The sequence below is a fragment of the Anas acuta genome, chromosome 4, assembly GCF_963932015.1.
Source record: "Anas acuta chromosome 4, bAnaAcu1.1, whole genome shotgun sequence".
Classification (NCBI taxonomy): Eukaryota; Metazoa; Chordata; class Aves; order Anseriformes; family Anatidae; genus Anas; species Anas acuta.
The window spans coordinates 76,269,453-76,292,108 of NC_088982.1; the positions used below are offsets into that span (position 1 = coordinate 76,269,453).

The 22,656-nt window shown below is 38.3% G+C and overlaps 1 protein-coding gene across 7 annotated transcripts in view; it reads left to right on the forward strand.

The window, feature by feature from the left end:
* Positions 1-22,656, forward strand: part of WDFY3 (WD repeat and FYVE domain containing 3) — a 181,372-nt gene that overhangs the window by 64,881 nt on the left and 93,835 nt on the right. For all 7 annotated transcript variants that reach the window (XM_068682165.1, XM_068682166.1, XM_068682162.1 and 4 more), the window contains 7 exons: positions 4,170-4,279; positions 5,311-5,472; positions 7,078-7,270; positions 9,981-10,167; positions 13,128-13,294; positions 16,113-16,580; positions 18,051-18,149. In XM_068682165.1, the coding sequence (XP_068538266.1) occupies positions 4,170-4,279; positions 5,311-5,472; positions 7,078-7,270; positions 9,981-10,167; positions 13,128-13,294; positions 16,113-16,580; positions 18,051-18,149 (1,386 nt within the window). The remainder of the gene's footprint in view (positions 1-4,169; positions 4,280-5,310; positions 5,473-7,077; positions 7,271-9,980; positions 10,168-13,127; positions 13,295-16,112; positions 16,581-18,050; positions 18,150-22,656) is intronic.

Sequence of the window (22,656 nt, forward strand, 5' to 3'; positions counted from 1 at the left end):
AGCTGGGGGCTGCTTTCTGAATTTGTGGTATGTTGGGTAACTGTTTGTGTATGGAGAGGAGAGGAGGTTAGAAGTGATCTAGCCTGTTGTGGCCATGTTTATTTTCTTCGCTGTTATTTCTTTTCCCTTGCCCTGTAGGTGACTTATCTTCACACAGCTTTCTATTTTGAATTTAGTGAAGTGGCTCCAAAGGGGAAGCAGAGTCTGACCAGTTAGCATTGAGGAGTGATTCTTGACTAATGGCTGCTGAATCTTGTTACTTTCTATTAACCTGGAGTTAATCTGAGATGCTATTTATCAGACCTTATGTGAGGCAAGTGTACTGCCATACAGTGCCTTTCCAAGACATCCTAGAAAGCTTGTTCTTTTATCAGCTGGTTTAGTGAGTCTAAATGCTGGCACAGTTGAGTTGTTTATCTTTTGCTCAGCATTCCTCCTGTTCTGTATCATGGCAAAGGCATCAGCCCCTTCGTATCTGCTGTTTGTGATGACAGCACTGCTCCTGATTAAACAAAGGCATCTTTCCATTTTGGTTTTGGTAGGTGTTCCTTTTACTAGCATGACAATTGAAACTATTATTTTCCTCTAACTCCAGGTATCTGTCTGTGTTTCCAGGTATTCTCCATGCACAGTAGTTGAGACTTCTTGGAGGCTTGTGTAGAGAAGGCTTGTGCCCCCTGCCCACACGCACACATGCTTTTTGGTGTATACACAGATATCTTTCCCAGCAGTCTTACCTGGACTTTTGCCCATAATATCCTACTTAAGATAACAATATACTACATAGAAGTACAATTACACAATTCTGTCTACTGTAGTAGAATATCTAACTAAATGCTGAATTTGTCCTTACTGCTATGTTTATAGGCAGTACCGTTGCCTGTAATGCAGTGTTGCTTTATGCTAATGATCTGAATAGGTTATATCCTGTAGCTTTCCATTTGCTGCTTTTCTGAAATCCAGGACAGAAAGCATCTCTATCTCTTCTGTATGAACAGCCTTCTGCTGTTGTGTTTCTACAAAGCCTCTCTTCCTTATTTACATAATCAATGTTGAAAGATCTTAGTATGGCACTAGCCATGTTACACGTGCATGCTTGCAGACTTAAGATAGATGTATACAGATATTACCTTATAGTTCTTTGTCTCTTTGCTCATTTGCTGTTTCTAATAGTTATCACATCCATAATGCTGGATTTCATCATTGCTTCTGCAGGAGGTGAAGGACTAAGGACATCTGGGCCAGTCACAGAGGATGTTATATTGAAAGGATTTCTTGAGCACTTGAAAACAAGGAAAAATTCCAAAGAAACTAAATAAGGCTACTGCTTACAAGAAAAATGAATGGTAGTGCTATCAAATTTGCTCAGAGCAGACGACAAGAGAATTCCTTCCTCTGCTCATAATGCCATCTGTGTTTTAGGCAGTGCTTAATTAAGTCCGACAGTTTTGAAGCACCTATTTGTAGTGTTTGACTGCTATGCCATTGAGGATGTCAGCAGCATGACAACTCTTAAAGAAGCATATACTTAACCTCTCAGTCTCACTTTAAAAGATAACAAAGGAGCCCACAAGCCTTGGTGGTTTGTGAAAACCATGCCCTAAGGAGACTGTTTGTACCCTCTTTGCTTTATATCAGTCCCTAAGCAGAGACTGGTGGCCTAACTCTATAACTCTATCTGTATTCAGGTCAAAAGAGAACAGGTAGAAAAGGAATGGGTCTCTCACATCGTTCCTGGTCAGATGTGGTGGGGCACTGCCACTGCAGAAGCAGCATGTGCTTTGGGCATGGTTGACCCGGAGAATTTGGAAAGTGGCTTTTGTCATTAATTCTGGCGTCTAAGGTAGACCTTAAATGTGGGAAATATAGCTGTGGCACCTCCAATGCACTTTCTAAGTTTGTCTATTTGTACCCAACTATCCAGCCAGTTTTGCGGACTGACTTTTAGAAAACAAACTGCTTCCCCAGGCGGTACTGCAGGTTGGCACGTTGGGCAGCTCGTCAGCCTGCATTTCTGCGATACAGTTCTGAAGGCTGAAATAGCAAGATGGAGCAAATTCTAGGCTGTTTTTATTTAGGTCAGTCTCATGCAGGGGATTTACTAGGTGCCTCCTCTTATTTTATACCAGACTTAGAAAACCCAGTGGTTTGTATAAAAAACAAAAGTAAGCCAGTAAGGTTGCAAAACAAACTTGGAAAATAGCCATTATAAGCATGAAACAAGTGTTCATTTTTGCCTTCAATCATTCTTTCACTGTGTGTTCTTCTAGGAACATGATTATATGTTGTGTTTTTTTTCCAGATTTTAGGGAAAAATGCATGTTATTTGCACCAGAAGGAAATGAAACCGATGCCGGTACAGTCGATGTTAAATCCTTCTGAATGAGACATCATTTAGACTTTCTGCTGTAAAAGAGGAAATTGCAGAGGACCAAGGGTTGGAAAGAACCTTAGGGGTCTCTGGCCCCCTGCTGCTTGCAGCCAGGCCAGCTGTTAGAAGGGGCTGTGCTGTGCAGGCCTCCATCTGGTCAGGCCTTGAAAACCTTCACGGGCAGAGACAGCACAGCCTTGCAGGGCCCTGTCCCAGTGCCAGGCTGTATGCAGCAGGGAAGAGGCTCTGTAAGGCAGCCTGAGCCTCTCCCAGTTTGGCTGAAGCCACGTGTCTCCTGCTGCGAAGGGCCTAGTTGCAGGTTTTCCATCGCTTCCCTGTTGGGTGATGCTGGGGCTGCCTCTTTTCCTGCTGAACTAGCCCCAGTTTCTCAGCCTCTTCTCACAGGGCCTGTGCTCCAGCTTCCACATCTTGGTGGCCCTCTGCTGAGCGAGCTCCTGCTTGTCCTTGTCTTCCCATGTTGGGTTCTGGTGAATGATCCAAGTGCTTCTGTTAATACAAGTGTTTCTTCACACATTGGTTTTCATTCCATCAATTCACTGATGGATGTAGTAGCTGATGGCTTTGATCCTGAAAGGTATTAGCCTCTTTTGTGTAACACTTCAGTTACAAATGTAAATCCAACAATTGTAGAAGCCTTTTAGGACCAGCTAGTTCATAGGCTTGCAAATGTGATTCTCCAGAAAATTATCTCTGTAGTGTTCCATGTTCAAAATTTGATAAGTACTTTGCCATATAAGATGTATTTACATTAGAAGAAACTCGTGCACAAGTCTATTGTGGGAAATCTGCAGTGGACGAAGCAGACAATATAAGAAGAAAAATGGGTGGTTCTTCAATTGCAGATTTATTTCGTGTTTTGTAATTCCATTATCACCATTCTTAAACAATATTATGTACCTTCTTTTTCTGTCGTGATTGACACAGGAAGCATTGAAGATGATTGATGTGGAGTTATTAATGAAAAATTATTTTAAATTTTCTTTAAGCATGATGGGCAGTCCTTATGGCGGGCATTACAGATATCTTAACGTTTATTTAGACAGCAATGTGTTAGGATTTCATTTTTCGTTTTTATTCGTGTTTGTAGTTGTACATTTTTATTGGTGTTGATAATTTGTTTCATAGGCATAACGCTTATTTTTGTCTTTCATTGATATGGAAAGGCTGCTGATTCTGAAAGTGGTCCCATCTGCGTAAAATCAGCCATAAGTTTTTAGCATTTTCATCTTAATTTAAAAAAAAAAAAAAAGTAAGATGGGGATGCGGTAATTGTTGGTCTTAGTCTTATTTTTCGTTTTTGTTCCGTTTTTTATTCCTTCTGTTGTTATTCATCTTCCCTTCAATCCTTTCCTATTATCCTCCATACTGTTCTTTCAGTGCTGGTTTTTTTTCCATAAATTGAATATAAAATTTTCTCACCAAACCCCCAAAGTGGTGCTGACTTAAGACGCTTGGAACAGAGTACATTGTGTTGGTAAAGCCAAAATACTTAAAGACAAGTTGCTGCGTGCTGTTGCACAACCTGTCTAGTGGTTTACAAGATGAAACCAAAAAATGTACTTTTAGCAGCCTTGTAACTTCAAAGCCAAGTGCGTGTGGAAGAATGAAATGTGTCAGGAGGCTGAACGTAGTCCTTTTATTTTTTATTTATTTATTTTTCTGTTCTCCAAGCAGTGCTGCAGAGCTGATTTCTTGCTTAGTATATGGGCTGTTGACAAGATGTTTTAAATACTGCAGATGCTGAAATTGAATTTCTGTTTCTTTTTGCCCACTGCAGAGGCTGCAAGTCGTGCCATTGTCCAGTTTCTGGAGGTCAACCAAAGTGAAGAAGCAAGTAGAGGTTGGATGCTGCTCACCACAATTAATTTATTAGCTTCATCGGGACAGGTTAGTCTTAACAAGGCTTAAAAAAAGTTGTGGGGTCAAAGATGGAAGAACCACAGTCATAAACTCTGAGGACACACACTAAAATATGTTCTAACTACCTTTTGCTTTCTGTGCTAAGGCCCTGTTCTGTTACACTGCCACAGAACTTCTGCTTTAGCTCCTCATGGTTTCAGTTGCCTAAAAATCATTCTTTTGGAACATGAATTTAGAATGTTCTTTTGAATTACACAGACATTTATTACTGTTCCACAAATGTTTCTTGTGCATGCTGCCGCTTGGCCTCTGAGGTATGTCACACACAGCTCCTAAATCACTCAGTCTCAATACTTGGGCTCCCCATTTGTGTAGGAGGCATTGCAGGAAAATGAAGACAATAGCAGTGACAAGCGGATGATATTATGAACATTTACTGCCTCTGTTTTTGGTTCCCCCCTGCCCGCATCAGAGAGCCGTTCTGTGGCAATGTACTGAACAGCTATGTGGTTTATTCTTTCTGCTCTAATTTGCCATTATAATTCAGCACATCATCTTATATGCATTTAGTATGTCACCAGCCTCCACTCCAATTTGCCTTTTCTTCCCACTGATGCTTTCAAATTTTCTTCTGCTATGCTCCTTATTGTACCTTCTTGCCATGCAAGTGCATGAATTGACTGACTGTCCTCCCACTCCCATTTCTACTGTTGCAACGAATATATGGTTAATGAGGGCTTGGCTGAAGGTTTTGTAATTAATTCATAAGTTTCTATTGACAAGGACTGTCAGTTTTTGTTTCTGTCATGTGCAGTGACTGTTCCTATCTGGCTGCTAGATGCTATTGTCACATAAATAGATGATGATGCTATCTTAAGATCACTATTTAGATACGCGTTCAGGAATAGATGGTGAATCTGTATTACCATGTGGACAGCTTGGAAAGGTATTAAAAAGAAAATGCCAGCATTTGAGTCAACTTAATTACAGGAGTGTGACTTTTTTAAATATAGTAATATGCTGAACTATGTTTTTTGCTGTGTTTTCTTTCTCCCCAGAAAACTGTGGACTGCATGACTACAATGTCTGTGCCTTCCACACTCGTTAAATGTCTATATCTGTTTTTTGACCTTCCACATGTGCCTGAGGTAGTTGGAGGAGCACAGAATGAGCTACCTCTTGCAGAGCGCCGAGCACTACTACAGAAAGTCTTTGTACAGGTAAGCAAGGTAAAATAGAAAATACAACTTGCAGAAAGAGTGGAGGTGCTTCAAGATGAGTAATCTCCAGAAATCACTCTTCCTTGATTCTTCACTAACTGCTATCTTAGAGTAAGAAGGATTTTCTTAAAAGCACAGTTGAATTCCCTTTTCTCCTGTGTTTTTTTAGTTCTCAGCAAGAATCCACAAAAATGAATAGAACTCTTCCATGCAGCTGCTTAAAATGAGCAACACGTTGGCTATTACTCTGCTTTTATCAAATTGGTGTTACTGTTTGGTATCTTTAGCCATTATTGATAGAAATAGACATAGTAAAAATGATTAGTACTGTTAATAATCTGTGAATTATTGTAATGTGTAATTATTTCTGTTTAATTACAGAGTAAACCATACATTTTGAAATGAGTAATTTAAATGTGGGAATGAACCATCTTAGCTTGCATTTCCTCTTAGAGTTATCCCTCAGACTTTTTTCCAGATGTTTTCCCCCAGTTTGCCAGGGAGACCAAGGACTCCTGCTTTCTGAAGCTTCCAGTAGAGTTCTTGTGAAGGAATTTCCATATGTTCTTGTGACTAAACTGTTAAAAGGAGCTGAGAGTTACTTTTAGAAAGGGGTCGACAGTCATGCTGCCAGTTTCCAAGTGCAAACGGGAAGTGTCTGTGTAGCAAACATCTAATGAAAGTTACCAGTTACAGTTCCCCACAATATGCTGCTTCTCTGCTCTTTTTTGTCCCTCATTGAAGGCCATCAGGTGGTGTTCTCAAATGAGTTAGCTGGAACAGGTGAGATTTCACATATCTCCCGGGTTCTGCTTTTACTTTGATTTAATGTATAAATGTCCTCTAGATGCAGGCAACTTTACGAAATATTCTTATGGTTTTCTGGGAGAGAGCGTCAGCTTCCCGCAGGAGATAGAAAATGGACTTTTGTGCTGGTTGGCCAAGGTGATATTTAAGGTGTCTTCCAACCTTAATGATTCTGTGACATCAAGTGTTTTCAGAACACACACAGAAGGGAGCACACTGTAGCAGCTTTGGCTGCATAACTGCATTTTTTCCTAATTAAGGTAACTTGTCAGTTCAAATTCAGGTGACAGACATTCAGGTAGTGCTATAGCATTGCTGTAGCATTTTCTGCTATGTTTTTTTAGCCGTTTTCATTTGGCCGAGAAGGTATGGCTGTTTATCTGCCAATAACTCATCGATTAGCTTACCTGCAGGAGGAAGGAGTTTAACAGTTTTTTTCTGATGACGATTGCCCTGCTGCAGGATTTGAACATCTGAATCAGCGAAAAATAAGGTTCTGGAAGAAAGGAATATCCTGGTACCCAAACAAGCATGATGTGTCAGCCTGAGAGATTTATTTGAACTCTTCTGCTAATGCTTTTCTAGTCATTTTTAACAGAATCAAGACCTGAAATAGCCATTTGTTAAATAAGCTTGTATGGAATTTAAAATTGAGAAACAATATAGAGGGATATACATTGCTGCTCTTAACATGCATGCTAAATGGAAGAAAGTTTTGGGTTTTGCTAAGTTTAGTCAGAAACACTAATACCAATAGTAGAATATTAATATTGGATGTTTAATGACTTCCTGTTTCAGATCTTGGTAAAACTGTGCAGTTATGTGTCCCCCGCTGAAGAACTGGCTCAAAAGGATGATCTGCAGCTTTTATTCAGTGCAATAACTTCATGGTGCCCTCCCTATAATCTGCCTTGGAGGAAGAGTGCAGGGGAAGTACTGATGACCATATCACGTCATGGCCTTAGTGTCAATGTAGTGAAATACATTCATGGTATGTTTCTTTATCCAGTATTAATTTATAATTTTTTTCTTTGATTATTCTTGTAGTTACAAAATAGGCATGAAAATAACAGATCAAGGAAAACTTACAGGCTCTTTGTTTGGCTATGTAAGTGTTTACATGCATGTAAGATTTCAGAACACTTGTATTTGCAGTTGAGTCTGCTTCATCCACATGTCAAATGAACACTGAACAACAGTGCTTCTCCTAATGTTTTGCTGTAGAGCTTACGATGACAAAAAAAGGATGTGCTTTCTGTCTAATTCTTGCTATTGTTTGGGCATCTTCAGTAAATATTTGTATTGAAATGCAGTCATTGGGCAGATGGATAGGTCTGTCATTTTTGCTGCTAGCAGTAAGTCCTTAAGGGGAAGATGTTTTTTCCTGTCTTGTTTGGATTAGCAGCAGCAGTCCCTTGCAGTGGCAAGGTAAGCTAGCAGTGCCTCATGTATGACTGCTTGTTTAGGTACATACATTTAGGACATCTGAGGAAGCCACAGGAAGAGGAGCCAGCTCCATGCATTCTTCTGATGCATTTTGAGCTATCCAGAAGCCCACGTGGTAGGCTTCTGCAGTGGCCTTGTAGTAAATACTGGTGTTATGCTAACCAGGGAGAGCTAATCTGGAAGATTGCAGAGATAATGTACTTTCTCACAGATATTTGCTTCTCCAGGAAGAGACCAGGTCAGATGGATACACAGTTAACATATTCAACAAGAGCAAAACCTGGGTAATGCAGGTAGTAGCAAATGCTCAAGGGAGCTTGGCATGTGGGCACAGCAGCACCTGAGCATGAGCCCCCACGTGCTTACTGATGGTGTATTGGAACAGCCTGCCTGTGCCCTGCCCCATGGTCCAGCCCAGCTTCCCTGTGGGGTTCCCAACCCAAGGCTGTTGTCCCTAGAGCCTTCTGCCTTGGATCAGCAGTGCCCCAGTCCTTTGCCCAGCGGAAGTTGTCTCTAAGTACTGGTGCCACCAGTGCGATGGCCACCAACAGACTGAATCAGCCAGACTCATTCAGGTTCACTATTGAGACAAATATTATCCTGTTTGGGACATGGAAACTGAAGGTGGTGAGAGGTTTTGGAAGATAACTTAAGGAATGCTTTACTTACGATAGATCTTCACAAAGTTCTGTTTGTCATTTGTATAGGAAGGGCTACTGCCATGTGGGTTAGTAGTAAAGGGTTTGTGAAAACAAAGCAAGATGACAACTGTTGTCAGAGAGGATAGTATCCATGGAAAGAGCTTTGTGAAGAAATATGTTATTGAAAATGCTGGTGTTGCAGCTGTTTAAAGCTGTGCTGTGTGTTTAGGCATTTGGAATTGGACATGTGAAATTTGGTATAATATATTTCTGATGTATTTAGGGCTTTCAGATTGTAGCACCATCTAAATGCATAAGTCCTTTTTAAAATGGAATGTTTATTTAAATGAGCTAACAGCCTTATTACAAATTTTAGGGGTACAGCATTATTGGTGACAAAAAAAAAAAAAAAAGAACCAAACCACTATTTCCCCACACCCTGGAAAGCAAGTTTTTACAAAGTTCCACAAAAACTTTTTGTCAGTTTATGAAATATGGCACCATGCCTCCACATATTTGGCAGAAAATTTTAGTTTGTGGATTTTCTTGCCCTAGCAGCATCTTTCTAATTCCAGTAAGAAAGAAGTGAATGTACAGCATATCTTAGAAGCACAAAATAGGCATCAGTTAAATACTTTCAAATTGGATTTTAAAGGTGATGGTTATTTTACATATATCTGTAGCAGCCTTCTGATGACTTTATAATTAAGGTGTACATATATATTTGAAAAGGTTATAAAGTACAACAAATAAAATAACCCAATCCTGACTGTCATTTGATGTATGGCAACTGCTACCATTGTTGCTTTGGTCTACAAAGACATGGAGTGGCATATCAAAAGATACTCTAAATTCTTTATAATGTAAATAAGTGAAAATCTTAAAAACCACTCAGCATGACCCCTCACTTCTTGATAAAAATGAACCTGACTTAAGAGATGATAACTTGTACAGGGAGGTTTGTTATGTACTCAAGAAAAAAATTAAGGCTTTTTATCCCATCAAAGGAATATCCTTTCATTATCTCATGTTTTGACATGATCTTCTGGGACCTTTTGTAATTGGCCTAGCTGGAGATACTTGCACTTCTCTGGCAAATGTTGGAAATTTATAAGAAGTCATTTAAGGGAGTGTCTTTGAAACAGGGTTGCATCCTGAAATATGAGTTCAGATTTGGGAAAGCTTTTCAGAATGTATTGGTGGACCATGGGAGAGATGCAGAATGAGACAAGTTGTCTCGTTTTCCTCAGCAAGCAAGTATGCCAGCCAAAGAATCGCTAACAAGAGCAGCAATAGGAAATCATCATGTCAAGTGTTCTGTGTTGAGTTTTACGTAACACCAGTACCATAGTACCATTCAGTGCTTTCTATAACTTTGTTTTTCAGTATGGAATAGGATGCTTTAGAGTTACTATAGCAGTTCATATTTTTCTTTTTTATTCTGCTGATTCTCCTGATTTAACTTTACTTCTATTATTATTTTTTTTTAATCTGGTTTTGCTTTGTCAGTCTCCTTCTTACCTGAGGTAAAGATTATCTAATGGAGAAAAAATCATTAAAAAGAATCATTAATGTCAGTAAAATCCTAAATTTCTCAATCACATTTCTTTTCAGAAAAAGAATGTTTGTCCACATGTGTTCAGAATATGCAGCAGTCTGATGACCTTTCTCCCCTTGAAATAGTTGAGATGTTTGCTGGGCTTTCCTGTTTTCTCAAAGATTCCAGTGATGTTTCTCAAACGCTATTGGATGATTTTAGGATATGGCAAGGATACAACTTCCTCTGTGATCTCCTCCTCAGGTATGCAAACGTACTTGAAGGGATGTAGACAGATGATTGAGCTTTTTCCAAAAAGAGTTCCTATTAAAGAATGGGTCAGTAGATTTGACTGAATAAATTATTAGAGATTGCTATGCAAGGAAGACATTAGGACCAAAACATAAAATGATGTGCTTCCCTCCTCTTATGAAATTACATTGTTTAGCTCCTTATTCATTGGTACTGTTTACTTCTCAATCTTTTTGTATATTGTAGGAAAGCAGGTGTTTAAAGCAACTGGTGCTATTTTTTTTTTTAAGAATTCACAAAAATATTTTTTCACTGCAGCTGATGGGTTTGGTTTTGTTTCCTTTTTGTTTAAACAAATTGAAAGTACTGAAAAATCATAAACGTTTGTCCATGCTACTTGGTGTTGAAAAGATCATTTTGTACATAAGCAGAAGAGACCATTTTGTCCATCACAGAGTGCTGGAGAGAACTCCCATGTTACTAGGGTATCAGTGTGGATACACATTTTTTTAATTTGAGTTCTTTTTACGGAAGGGACTGCTAACCTGCTAATACATGACAGAATATAGTGATGCCTGCCAAAAGTAAATGTTGAAGTACAACCCATGATTTTATTTTTTTTCATGAAGGACATGTCGCTTATTCTTTCACAGTGAGAAAATCAGTATGTTTGCTGTGTTACTTGTGCAAAATCTAAATATGTCCTGATTTTTTTCTGAAGTTCTGAAGATGCATGCATTGCTGTTGATATACGCATGTGTGTTTTTCAAATGCAGGACACAGGCGCCAGCTTTGAAGTGAAAGATGAGTGTGCACCTTATCATGTACTGGGGTCAAAGATGATGAGATATAGTGCTGTAATAACCATAACTGAGATGAGCTTCCATTGCTAACCAGTTTTCTGGCCATTCATTTTGGATGCTAGGTTGCTAGCTTTTGGTACCCAAGTATTAGAACTTAATCTTCTTTGAGATGTTATGTTTCTTTTCTTTTCTTTTTTTTTTTTTTTTACGGTTACCAGACATAGACATGGCATGTGAAATTCTTAATAACAGTTAAAATGATTCATAAATTACCTTCTGTGCCAAAATTGCTACAATACATGCTATATTATTTTTCTTCTAGTATAAATGGTTATTTTGAGTATGAATTATATTACTTGAAACACACCAGTACACATCATAAAATTGGTTGTCTTCCAGAAACTGACAGCAAGAGGTTAGGTAGAATTTGGGGAATATGCTGTCATTAGCGATTTCATTTTCAAGTACAGCAGTGATCCTCTGTACATCGCGTGTTTTAAGCAGACTTTCTTGTGAGCTTGCTTACTCTTTCAGCCAAAGAATGGGAATTCCCTGACAGTGGCATGAGAAGAGTAGGGGTGTGCGTCTCTGAAAAAGGAGAGCACAATCACTCAGCACGTCACTTCATCATTTGACATCATTACAGTGTTAAATCACAGAAATACCTTATCCTCACTTGTTTGAGAGCTGATTGCTAAGACCCTCACGGGAACACTTGGGAGAAGATGAACAAGGCACAGCAATTTGTGTTGTATTTGCTAGCAATCTGTATATTGTAGAGGAGATGGAAGATGGTTCAAAACACACATGCTGTTTAAGTTGTGATTTGAACATGAAATTCACTATAGTTTTGTTTCAAAAAAAAGCAATCATCTTAGAGAAGCCTGGGCATTGTTCAGTGATCGTCAATAGTGCTGCATTCTCCCTGGATGTGTTGTGGCTCAGAACTAATAACAGAGACTTCTTCAGATATGCAGTACATTTGCAAGATGCTGCGAGTCCAGCCACAACGAAGAAAGGCTTGGGAGCTGGTAACACGGACTAACTTGTGAAGATGGTGACTTAATAGGAATCTGCTGGAGACCTGTGAGGAACAAAGAAGAGAGCATATGTTTTGAACTCAATGATGCAGGGTGTACAGAGGATTCGTGGAATGGAAATAGATGAGCTACGTGCTTCTGTAAGGTTCAACCATATGTCTCACTGTGGGGAAAAGGCACAGGATGCAGAATGCTTCGAAAGGCTCTCACTGTCATTGATCAAAGAAGAAAAACACATCTTGCATTGCGTGAGCAAATAGGAGATTGTGGTCTCTGGCTGTCTCCTGAGATCTGTAGAGACTAAGAGCTAGTATGCAATTAGATGTGTTTTAATGTGTTGTATAAAATTGGGCATTCTGTTCAGCTGGTTCCCAGCTGTGCTGTGCAGGCTGATGTGTTGGTGGAGAACAGCCTGCACCATTCCTGTCACTGGCCCCAGCTGCCGCTTGCTGCCCTCCCCAGCCCAGGGACATGTGAACAGTTGATGTGGATGGAAGAGAATAATCTGGGTTTCTCTGGGTTGGGGTGGAGCACATGTTGGCTTGCCAAGAAAAGGAGGATAGTTTGTTTTACTAGCCTCTTTTAGGGTCAGTTGCGACTGACTTGCTAGCAGTGAATGCTGACAAGGATCAGACGTTACAGTTCCTATCCTCTTGCATTCAGAAAGGGGGGTCTGTATTTCTGAAGAAGATATTTTGTTGTGCTCTTCTAGGCTTTATGTTTCTATTCAGATACCACTTTGTTAACACAAAATATGAACTGTGAAAGTGGCACATGTAGTCTAGGAGGTTAAGTGCAGATTTAGTTAATGGCAGACTATCTACGTATTTTCCTGTAAGCTTTCTGTTTGTAAGAGGAATGTAAAGGTAATTTTTAATATTTGTGCTTCTTTTTAGCAGATTTTGGGGTTCACAGCAAGATTTATGAAGTTAATGTCTACAGGAAATAAGTACTAAGTCCTATTAAGGATTGACTTAATAGTAGGAAATGTTAATGGAGAACATGTAAAATATTGCCAGTACAGGGCAATAAAAGCATGTTCTCGAAGTTACTAAAGAAAAATGGAAGAGATGTGTGATTAAAGTCATTCAAGTGACTTTTGCTAACATAAGCTACTTGTTTTCTTTAGGTTAGAACAGGCAAAAGAGGCTGAATCTAAGGATGCTTTGAAGGACTTAGTTAATTTGATTACTTCCTTAACAACATATGGTGTTAATGAGTTGAAGCCAGCTGGTGTTACCACTGGAGTACCTTTCCTACTACCTGGATTTGCAGTGCCACAGCCTGTGGGCAAAGGTGAGTGTTCATTCTCTCCCTCCGTGTATTTCTTTTAAATATAAGAGAAACTGTATACCACACAAACCATTCATAGTTGAGTATAGGTTCTTTTAGTAAGGTTGCATATCAAATATGCTTGTCCTAGATGTCCTTCTTCTTTGGAGTTGGTACTCACAGAAGCATGCGAACAAATTTTAACTTTGAGGACTGTACGGCAAGTCAAACATCTCTAGTGAGTTGTTTGCAGAGCTCATAGCTTCTGTGTGGACATTTTAAAAAGAGTATCAGTGTGGAAAGATGCAGTGAATTGATTTATGGTGTTTTAGGCTGATCTTATAAACAGATGTGGAAGGCTGATGCACTGCTTTGGTGGTGCTTTTTTTGTTTTTGTTTTCATTTTCCTTCACACGGATGGGCCTTCTGTGAGCTCTTATCAGCTCATGCAAGGGTATCTTATGAGTTGTAATATGTTTTTTGAGCAGCAGTGAGTATTCAGTGGTATAATCTGTGGTGTACTTGCAACCACGGTGGATTCTGATGAGGAGATAAGGTTGACTAAGTCTGAAGAGGAAAAGGTTTTTATAAAAACCAACTTAAGATTCTAGACACTTAAAATTCCATTTGATTTTGTAGGTAAATAAGTACTTTGGAATTGAGCAGCTGACTGTGTGGAGTGAGCTTGCTGCTTGGGCTTCTTTGGGGTTTTAATAACACTGGAGGCACTTGTGAAGTTTTTATGACAGAGTTAGCTTTATAGATTTATATTTAATGGATTTGTTTTCACTGTTTCTTTCACATATCACAGTTACTTGGACAATCACTTCCTTTCTCTGGTATTGAGAAAGTTCATTGTTTATGGGAACTGTTTTCCCCTTGTGCTAAACAGAGGAAGAAGATAATAGTTATAGAGTTGAATTTGTCCATGTTCTAACTTAATGATTTTTTCCTAGGCTAATCAGATTTCTGATACTGTAGCATGAGATAACCACCATCTCTTGATTTTCAAAATAAAATATTTTTATTTCATTTGCTGGCATTTGTCCTGACATCTATCAGTTCCTTTTACTTGCTTTTTCATTCTATTGACAAGTTGGTTTTTTTTTTGGAGAACATATTAGCACATTTTCTTAATTGATTTTATTTAAATTTTTTTAGGTTTTGAACGCTGTAGAGGTGGTGAAGATTTGGTTTCTTCAGGGGTCCTTGTAACATTCAAAGATAATTCATTAACCTGCTTGATTGCCTGAAAGAACTGTTTATACTTAATTAGAACATACCCAGTTGTATCGGTCACTGCCTCTGTTCCTGTCATATTTGTTGAGCACTATATCTACTTTCCGACATGTTTCATTACTAAGAAAGCATGTAAAAAGCCTGCTTTTAGAAACAAATGAATGTGATCTGCAATTTAACATTAGTATTCTCCCAGTAAGTGAAATTTTTGCATGTAGTTCTTCAAGGAAGTTTCTTGTTGCTTTCTGGAGGAATACACCAGGGAAAGCAGTGAAGCTAGACACTGGAATAATTGAGTTTTCTTTTAAATTGAACAACTTAGTTTATAAAAAAGGAATAAGGCAGTATTCCACAGAACATGTGCAACAAATTGGGATTCTTCTTTTACGAAAGGTTTTTGATTTATGCTAATTGTTTGATTTTAGCTTGATTGAAAATGAGGTTTAATTGTTAGAAGTGTTTTTAATAACTTTTTAGAGGGTGTTTGTCATGAGGTGTTTCTTGTATAATGGGATTGGTTTACAATGAGTTGTATTGTTCTTGCAAAAGTTGGAAAAGTTACCTTTGCAGCATCTTTCTAGTAGAATACATGCTCTACTCACTGAAAAAATAGGGGAATCCAGGGAACATTCATAAGTGATGCCTTCTTGGGCTACGTGAATGAGATTTTATTGATCTTAAGGATACTTAGGAGAAGTTTGATCCATCTTTTAAAGATGTGAGGTCTTTATATTTTAATAATATGGCTGCTTTGTGCTTTACAACTTCTCCCAATTGTTTTAATTTCTGAATTGTTAACAGTACTTGACCTTGCCAAAGTTTTTTTTTTTTTATTCCCAGGCCTGATTGCCACAGCCACCCTTACACTGTCACCTGATTCCAGTATGATTATTCACATAAAAATTTCTAATCCAGAACTGAGCAAGAGCATGCTCTCTCTTGAAGGAAGGCCTCTGCTGGCCTTCCAAAACCCTGTGAAGTTTCTTTGTAAGGAGTTCCCCTCCTTTTTCTCATACAAGACGTCCAATGAGCGGAAGAAACAGGATTGCTCAGAGGCTGTGCATGCTGTTTAGCTTTGAACCCAGCTGATAAGACTGTGTTGCTTATTGCTCTGCTTAATGAGGGTCATCAGATGCGTGTTCTTCCAAACGTAGCCTACCTAATACTTGTGAAGGGCATAGTGGCCTTCTGTATTATGAAATACAGAATGCTTGACTATTGCTGTAATGCATTTTTCTTACGGACCATGTAGATGATGTGCAGGCTTTAATTTTTCTCTATGACTGTATCCTGTTGCACATACTAAAAATAGGTCAACTTTCTCATCTATTTGAAAAATTGATCATTCATTTAGCTGCATGTGTAAACAGTTTCAGAGATGAAGATGTCATATCAGAAAGAATAGTAGATCATAGGATTTGCAATTTAATTGCTTATGCAAATGCTTTTTTAAAGAGTCTGTTTTAATTTTTAAAAGATAACATTCTTAATCATGCTTATTAGAGCGCATGGATCATTATTAGTGACTGTGCTCATTGTTTATAACAATTCAGAACTTTCATTTTCCTTTCTTCTTCCCATCTCACTTTGTTTCCTAATTCAGGTCACAGTGTGAGGAATATCCAAGCATTTTCCGTCCTTCAGAATGCGTTTTTGAAAGCAAAAACTAGCTATCTAGCACAAATTATTCTCGATGCCATCATGAATATTTATATGGCTGACAATGCCAATTACTTCATTTTGGAATCACAGCACACATTGTCTCAGTTTGCAGAGAAAATTTCTAAGCTTCCAGAAGTACAGACCAAATACTTCGAGATGTTGGAATTTGTTGTCTTCAGCTTGAACTACATACCCTGTAAAGAACTGATCAGTGTGAGCATCCTTTTAAAATCCAGCACTTCTCATCACTGTAGCATCGTAGCCATGAAGACACTCCTGAAATTCACCCGTCATGACTACATCTTTAAAGATGTCTTCAGGGAGGTGGGACTTTTGGAGGTGATGGTAAATCTTCTTCATAAATATGCAGCGCTTCTGAAAGATCCCACTCAGGCTCTGAACGATCAAGGTAGAGTGTGCTCTTCCAATTTACTACTGCATGTCTCTTGGGGATCGTGGAAGCTAGTGATTAAGAGAAAAAAGCAATAAAGTTTGAATGTGTATCGTAAGAGCAGAGTTCTACTTTGGACTGCTGTGCCATCCTGAAAACACACTGGGATTCCCTCTTTCTTTATGTCCTGCAAGAAGCTTGAGGCTGTGCAAATGCAAAATCATTAGAAGTTTATAATTCCCTTCTTAAATGATTTTTTAATGTATTTTTCCTAATATTTAAGTTATTTTTACATCAAAAGAAAAAATGAAGGAGCGATACATAGACTACTTGCTTCACTCCTGTGCACCAAGTTGTCTTTCTCAAAAAAATGTAATTAGGCATTTCAGAAATGCACCTAAAAGTGCTATCAAGCATGTATCTGTGCTCTTATTAGGAACTTGTTTCCAAGTTAAAAAAAAAAATAAATTAAAAAAAAAACATATATATATAGATAGATATATAACTTCTTCTTATACTTTGGGTCTACATTTTTGTAAGAGCGTTACAAAAAAAAGGCACCAAAACCAACCACCACCAACAAAAAAACTGGCATTCTCACGTCCAGGATTTGACACCTGAGATAAGCCACGTAGTTGTTTAGTCTGCAAAGCAAGCACTGACAAGTGCAAGCCATATGTGTGTAGGTATGCTTTTTTTTATATTCTTTACTCAAAAAGGAATAGAGTTAACGTGTGTCAGTGACATTTTTCTTAATTGTAGTTGTTGGCTGTTTCACCAGGGTTTATTGTTTGAAGCTTTGCTGTTGATTTGTAGCTGTTAATTAGAGGTAGAAAGCTGTGCTGCCAGCAACTATGCTGGAAAACACACAGTTGCTCAAGTGCTTCTCAATAAATGGACCAAGATGTCATCTGGTTAAGGTGCTACCTGGGGTGGATATTGCCCTTGTGTTGTTGCTTGGTAGTTATTAGTATTTTATTTATTCATTTATTTATTTATTTATTTTCTGGACTGTTACAATGTGTTTAAAATACTGTGTGCCAACTTGGTTCATCTGTTATACCTGTCAAATCGTAAGCACATTTGAAGTAATTCTGCAGATGTAGTTCTGTGTTGGTGTGTAGAATTTCTCTTTGCAGGTACTCAGTACAGAACAAGACAGATACTTTTAGTCTTCACTGATTGTAGCTTGAAGTAACAACAGTTGGGGATATGAAACTACACATATAGCTGCAGTGTCAGCCACTCAGCCCACACTGCTCAAAAGCTTTTGTTAAAATTATATTTTTTTTATAAAGGGCATTTTCAAACAATCTGTAATTAAGCTTTCCCTTGGATGCATGTGTAGACTAAACATTACTTGTTTTGAAATTTGGTTAGTCTGTGTTTTCTTTGGGGAAACAAAAAAAATGAAAGCATTCGTGGAAAAAAATGAAGCAACATCTTAGAGTGATTTTTACTGTCTTTGGCTTATGAAATTATTTTTAGGGGATTCAAGAAACTGTTCATTTGAGGACCAAAAGCAGCTGGCTTTGTTGGTTATGGAGACCCTGATGATACTATTACAAGGATCAAACACTAATGCAGGTAAGTGGAGATGCTACTGGCAAGTCACGTATAAAAATGTTACTGAGAACTTTGCGTACAGGCAAGAGAGTCTTCATTTTCTATCTTCAGGCAGTTAATCACACTGAAATATTCTTTTTCTCTTGCAAAGTTCTTACTATAAGAGAATCAGTAGAATAAGCTGGAATGCATAAAATAAAGGAGTTTCAGATAGTTGGTTGGTTGTTTTAAATTAAGATTCTTGGGAGTTCTTTACTTGAACCACCCCTCCCCCCGTTTTTCCCCAAACAATACTATAATAATTTGTGGTAGCTTATATTTTTAACACAGTTTGTATTTTGAAAATTTTAAGCACTTAATTAGGCATGTAATTTGCTGTTGACAATGTCATGTGGACTGAAATCAGATTAAAAATGTGTGCCATTGTTAATGGAAGATGGCTTTTTCCTTTTTTAGAAGTATACATTTCATATAAAAAAGCCAGTATATATATATATATATATATAAATAGGGCTCACTTGCAAGCGTCCTTCTCTAAATGAGGTAGATTTATATTAGTTTATGCCTTATTTCATTATCCAACGCATGGTAACATTGACACAGACAATGTGTCTATCTCATATTAGTACAAGCTATCTCTTAGAACTTAAAAAAAAGTTTTATATATATATATACATATATATATATATGTATATATATATATATATAAGTATATATATTACTTATATAAGTAATATATATAAGTATATATATATTACTTATATATATATATAAGTAATAGATGTTCTTAAAACCTTTTGCTCTATTGTATTAGAGGAAGAAGAAAAAGAGAAGGGGTAGGGAAGGGACACCACCCTGAGGAACCAGTTTCTGGCTTTGGAGGCCATGAGACATCCTTATTTCATCAGTTTATTTCTTCTTTTTCTCAGTTCTGGCTGCTGCTTCCTACCCCTTGGTTTAGTCTGCTTTCTACCCCTTGGTTTTGTTTGCTTTCATTCAAGTAGGAGAGATGAGAATCCATGGCAAGTGTTTAAGAACAAAATTGTGAAAGCTGTCCATCTCAGTTGACAACTTGCTGTTTAACGATAGCTCCTGGTCTGATAGCAGAAAGCTTTTAATTTTTTTCTTATTGGTTTTGCTTGGGAAAATTATTTTCTCTAAATACAGGCGCAGTGTTCAATAGCTGCTAGACAAGTAGGACTAGTTTGCTGAACAAACTTCTGTAACAAATGAGGTTTTGCTCTTATTTGTAAGCTTTTCTCCCACAATGATCTTCCTCATACAGGTGAGTTAATTTATACTTGTGAGTGATTTTTCTGAATAACCACAGCTGGGAAAGCAGTCCAGTTGGTCATAATAGAGAACTGATGGGTGAATTAATATTTCTCAAGGTAAAGTAATATTTACAATAAGGTATTGCTTTAAAATGGAATACAAATTAAAAAGTAATAGGCAATCAGTAGGGAGTCGGTCCAACCATTGGGTCCATCTTTAAGCCTTAGTTGGTGTCTTTCACATTTTAAGAGATTCTGTGCTACCATGAGCCTTCTGACAGATTTTTGCTTCCTGCCTTTGGCAAGTTATGTGCATTGTGTCTGCTGTGCTTTGTTTATTAAATCCAACAAGATGGTCATTGAAAGCATAGTGGCTTGCTAAAAAAAAATAAAATAAATAAATCCCATTGAGTTGATGGTTTGCTCTTTCTTAATTCAAGGGAGTGTTTGAGCAGGGAGATGTTCTCAAGTGCATCAGAGCTTATGTGAAGGGATCGATCTGTACCTGTAATCCACAGACCAGATTTGATTTAAGGGACTTTAAAGAACCGTCAAGAAAATGAGTCTCTTGCTATTAAGTCTAAGGTTGCTGAAGGATTCTGCAGCTCTAATAGACCAGTTGAGGGCTTTGCTCCAGATTAAGAAGGAAGTGCTGGGGAAGAGTCTTGTGTTTTCAGAAAAAGCAAGGGAGAATTGGCTTCGTCTCTTCCTCTCCTTTTTTAGGGAAGTGTGAAAAGATATCTATGTTAATCTGAATCCTATGGTCTTTCTCCAGCAATGAAACAAGAAATCAAGTTAAAAGTTAAAATATGCTTCTGTACAAAATAACATGCTAAAACGTACAATGACTTTACTGAGGAAACCATCCATGATTTGTTTATATCTCTGGCAAGCTAATCTAGAGTTTGTATCAGAATATAGCAGCTGTTATTTGTGACCTACAGGAGAAAAAACAAGGTTTTCAGTTTTTCTCCTCCCATCTTTATTTATAATTTTCCTGTTTTATGGGAGAGTACATGTGCATTGAAAAGCTCTTTCTTCTAGCTTTTGACTAATGCAATTCCAGCAGATAATAGTTTTTTGTTTCATGGGTAAAAATGCTTGCATACCTTAATTCTGTCTCATTATTCAAATCCTTCAGAGGAGTTGAAATCTTGCTAGGGTAGGATGAGAGTGACTGTTATCAGTGCAAGCAAGTGAAAAACATTTCCTCTGTCTGCTGCAGTCCAGGAACTGAGTGACAACATGTCCGATATGGTTAGTGGTTGAGATTCAGAGTAGAACAATAACTGCATGTTAGTGTACTCTGGAGGAGTGAAAATCCTGTCTGGGTATATTTTGAATGAGTTATCCAAGTGTAACAAAATTAGCAATATTGCTTTTGGAAAGGCATGAATTCATATAGTCTAGCTCTGTGCAGAGGCTGACCATCTGCGTGTAGGTCATTCTGAGCAGATCTTTGGAGTATCTATTGAAAAACCTACCCAGAAGGTTTTTATACAGTGTTCCTACCTCAGTGGTCCTAGTGATTTATCACTTGTCGATGTTCTTCCTCACAGACAATGCATTCTCTGTTTTGAGTTAAGCTGAAATCTTTGTCATCTATCCTATTGTTGATGCTCTTGGAGGGCAGCAGCAGATCATTAATATATTTAAAATGGTCACATGTAGGTTGGATGATTTATATTCTCTTGCTATGTCTCAGGTGCAATATACATCCTTCTTAATATCCTGTGGTATTAATTTGCATTTTTCTTCCTGTGCAATATTTAGACTTAATTGTCTTGTAATATGTTTGCAATCCTCTGAAACCTCCAGTGTTGTCTAAGCCATTACACTGCTGCACTTGTTTTCAAGTTCTGCCAAGCTTGTTGTTTGAGGTCACTTTTAGAGATGGCTTTGGCATTCTGTACACCAAACATTTACGTCTGCAAGCTTGGCTTTGTCCACACACTTGATAAGTACGCTCTTTAATATGTCAGCAAAGGCATTTTTCACAACACTCAAGATAACCCCCAGTGGTTTGTCCTTTGTCAAATCAGAAAGGCATAGCAGAGAAGCAGGCATAACAAGGAGAACAAGTCCTATGAGGAGCGGCTGAAGGAGCTGGGCTTGTTCAGCCTGGAGAAGAGGAGGCTCAGGGGCGACCTTATCGCTCTCTCCAGGTACCTTAAAGGAGGCTGTAGCGAGGTGGGGGTTGGTCTGTTCTCCCACATGCCTGGTGACAAGACGAGGGGGAATGGGCTTAAGTTGCGCCAGGGGAGTTTTAGGTTGGATCTTAGGAAGAACTTCTTTACTGAAAGGGTTGTTAGGCATTGGAACAGGCTGCCCAGGGAAGTGGTGGAGTCACCATCCCTGGAAGTCTTTAAAAGACGTTTAGATTTAGAGCTTAGGGAAATGGTTTAGTGGGGACTGTTAGTGTTAGGTCAGATGTTGGACTCGATGATCTTGAGGTCTCTTCCAACCTAGAAATTCTGTGATTCTGTGAACTCTGAGCTGATGTTTCAGTTAGTTATGCATTTAGTCTGTCATGGTTGCATTTAGGCTATTTTGTTGGATTGTTTGTAAGAATGCTGTGGATAACACTACCAGAAGCATTCCTAAATCTGAGATACATTGCATAGGCTGCTTTCCTTTTACCCACTGAGCTAGTTATCCTGTCAAGGGGGAGGAAAAAACCACAATACTGTTGATTTAGTTTATAACTCTTTTCAATGGTGATTGAAGAAACGGGCTAATTAGGCTGAAATAATAAGGTTCCAGAGAGAAATTAGCATAGATGACAGGTGAATCATGTGAATCCATTATACACTTCTGCATTTATTGCTCAGCCTTGATTTTCCCATGACAGAAAAGGCAGAATCGGAAAACAATCAGAAAGGAGTGATGCGAAGGGAAGGTTACGTATGGGAGCTTCTACATAAGGAGAGTTTAAAACAACAAAAAAACAGGATTGTTTAATTTCTAAAGATGAATGAGAGGAAGTGGTGTAAATATGTGATAACATCTTTGAAGGACCGAAACTGCCTTGTAATTCCTAAGTGGCAGGTCTCTCTTTGCTGTTAAGCAGCAATCCTGACCTCACCAGGGAAGTTGGAAGCAAACATCAGTTCCTCTTTGCTACTTCTCAGTACTGAGTTCAACTCTAAGAGAAGTGAAAGAAAGTGCATGAAACACATCAGAGGTGTGGTATGGCACTACAGATGTTGTTTCTAAGGACCACAGAGTTCAAAAGTCACATTTTGATCAGTGGC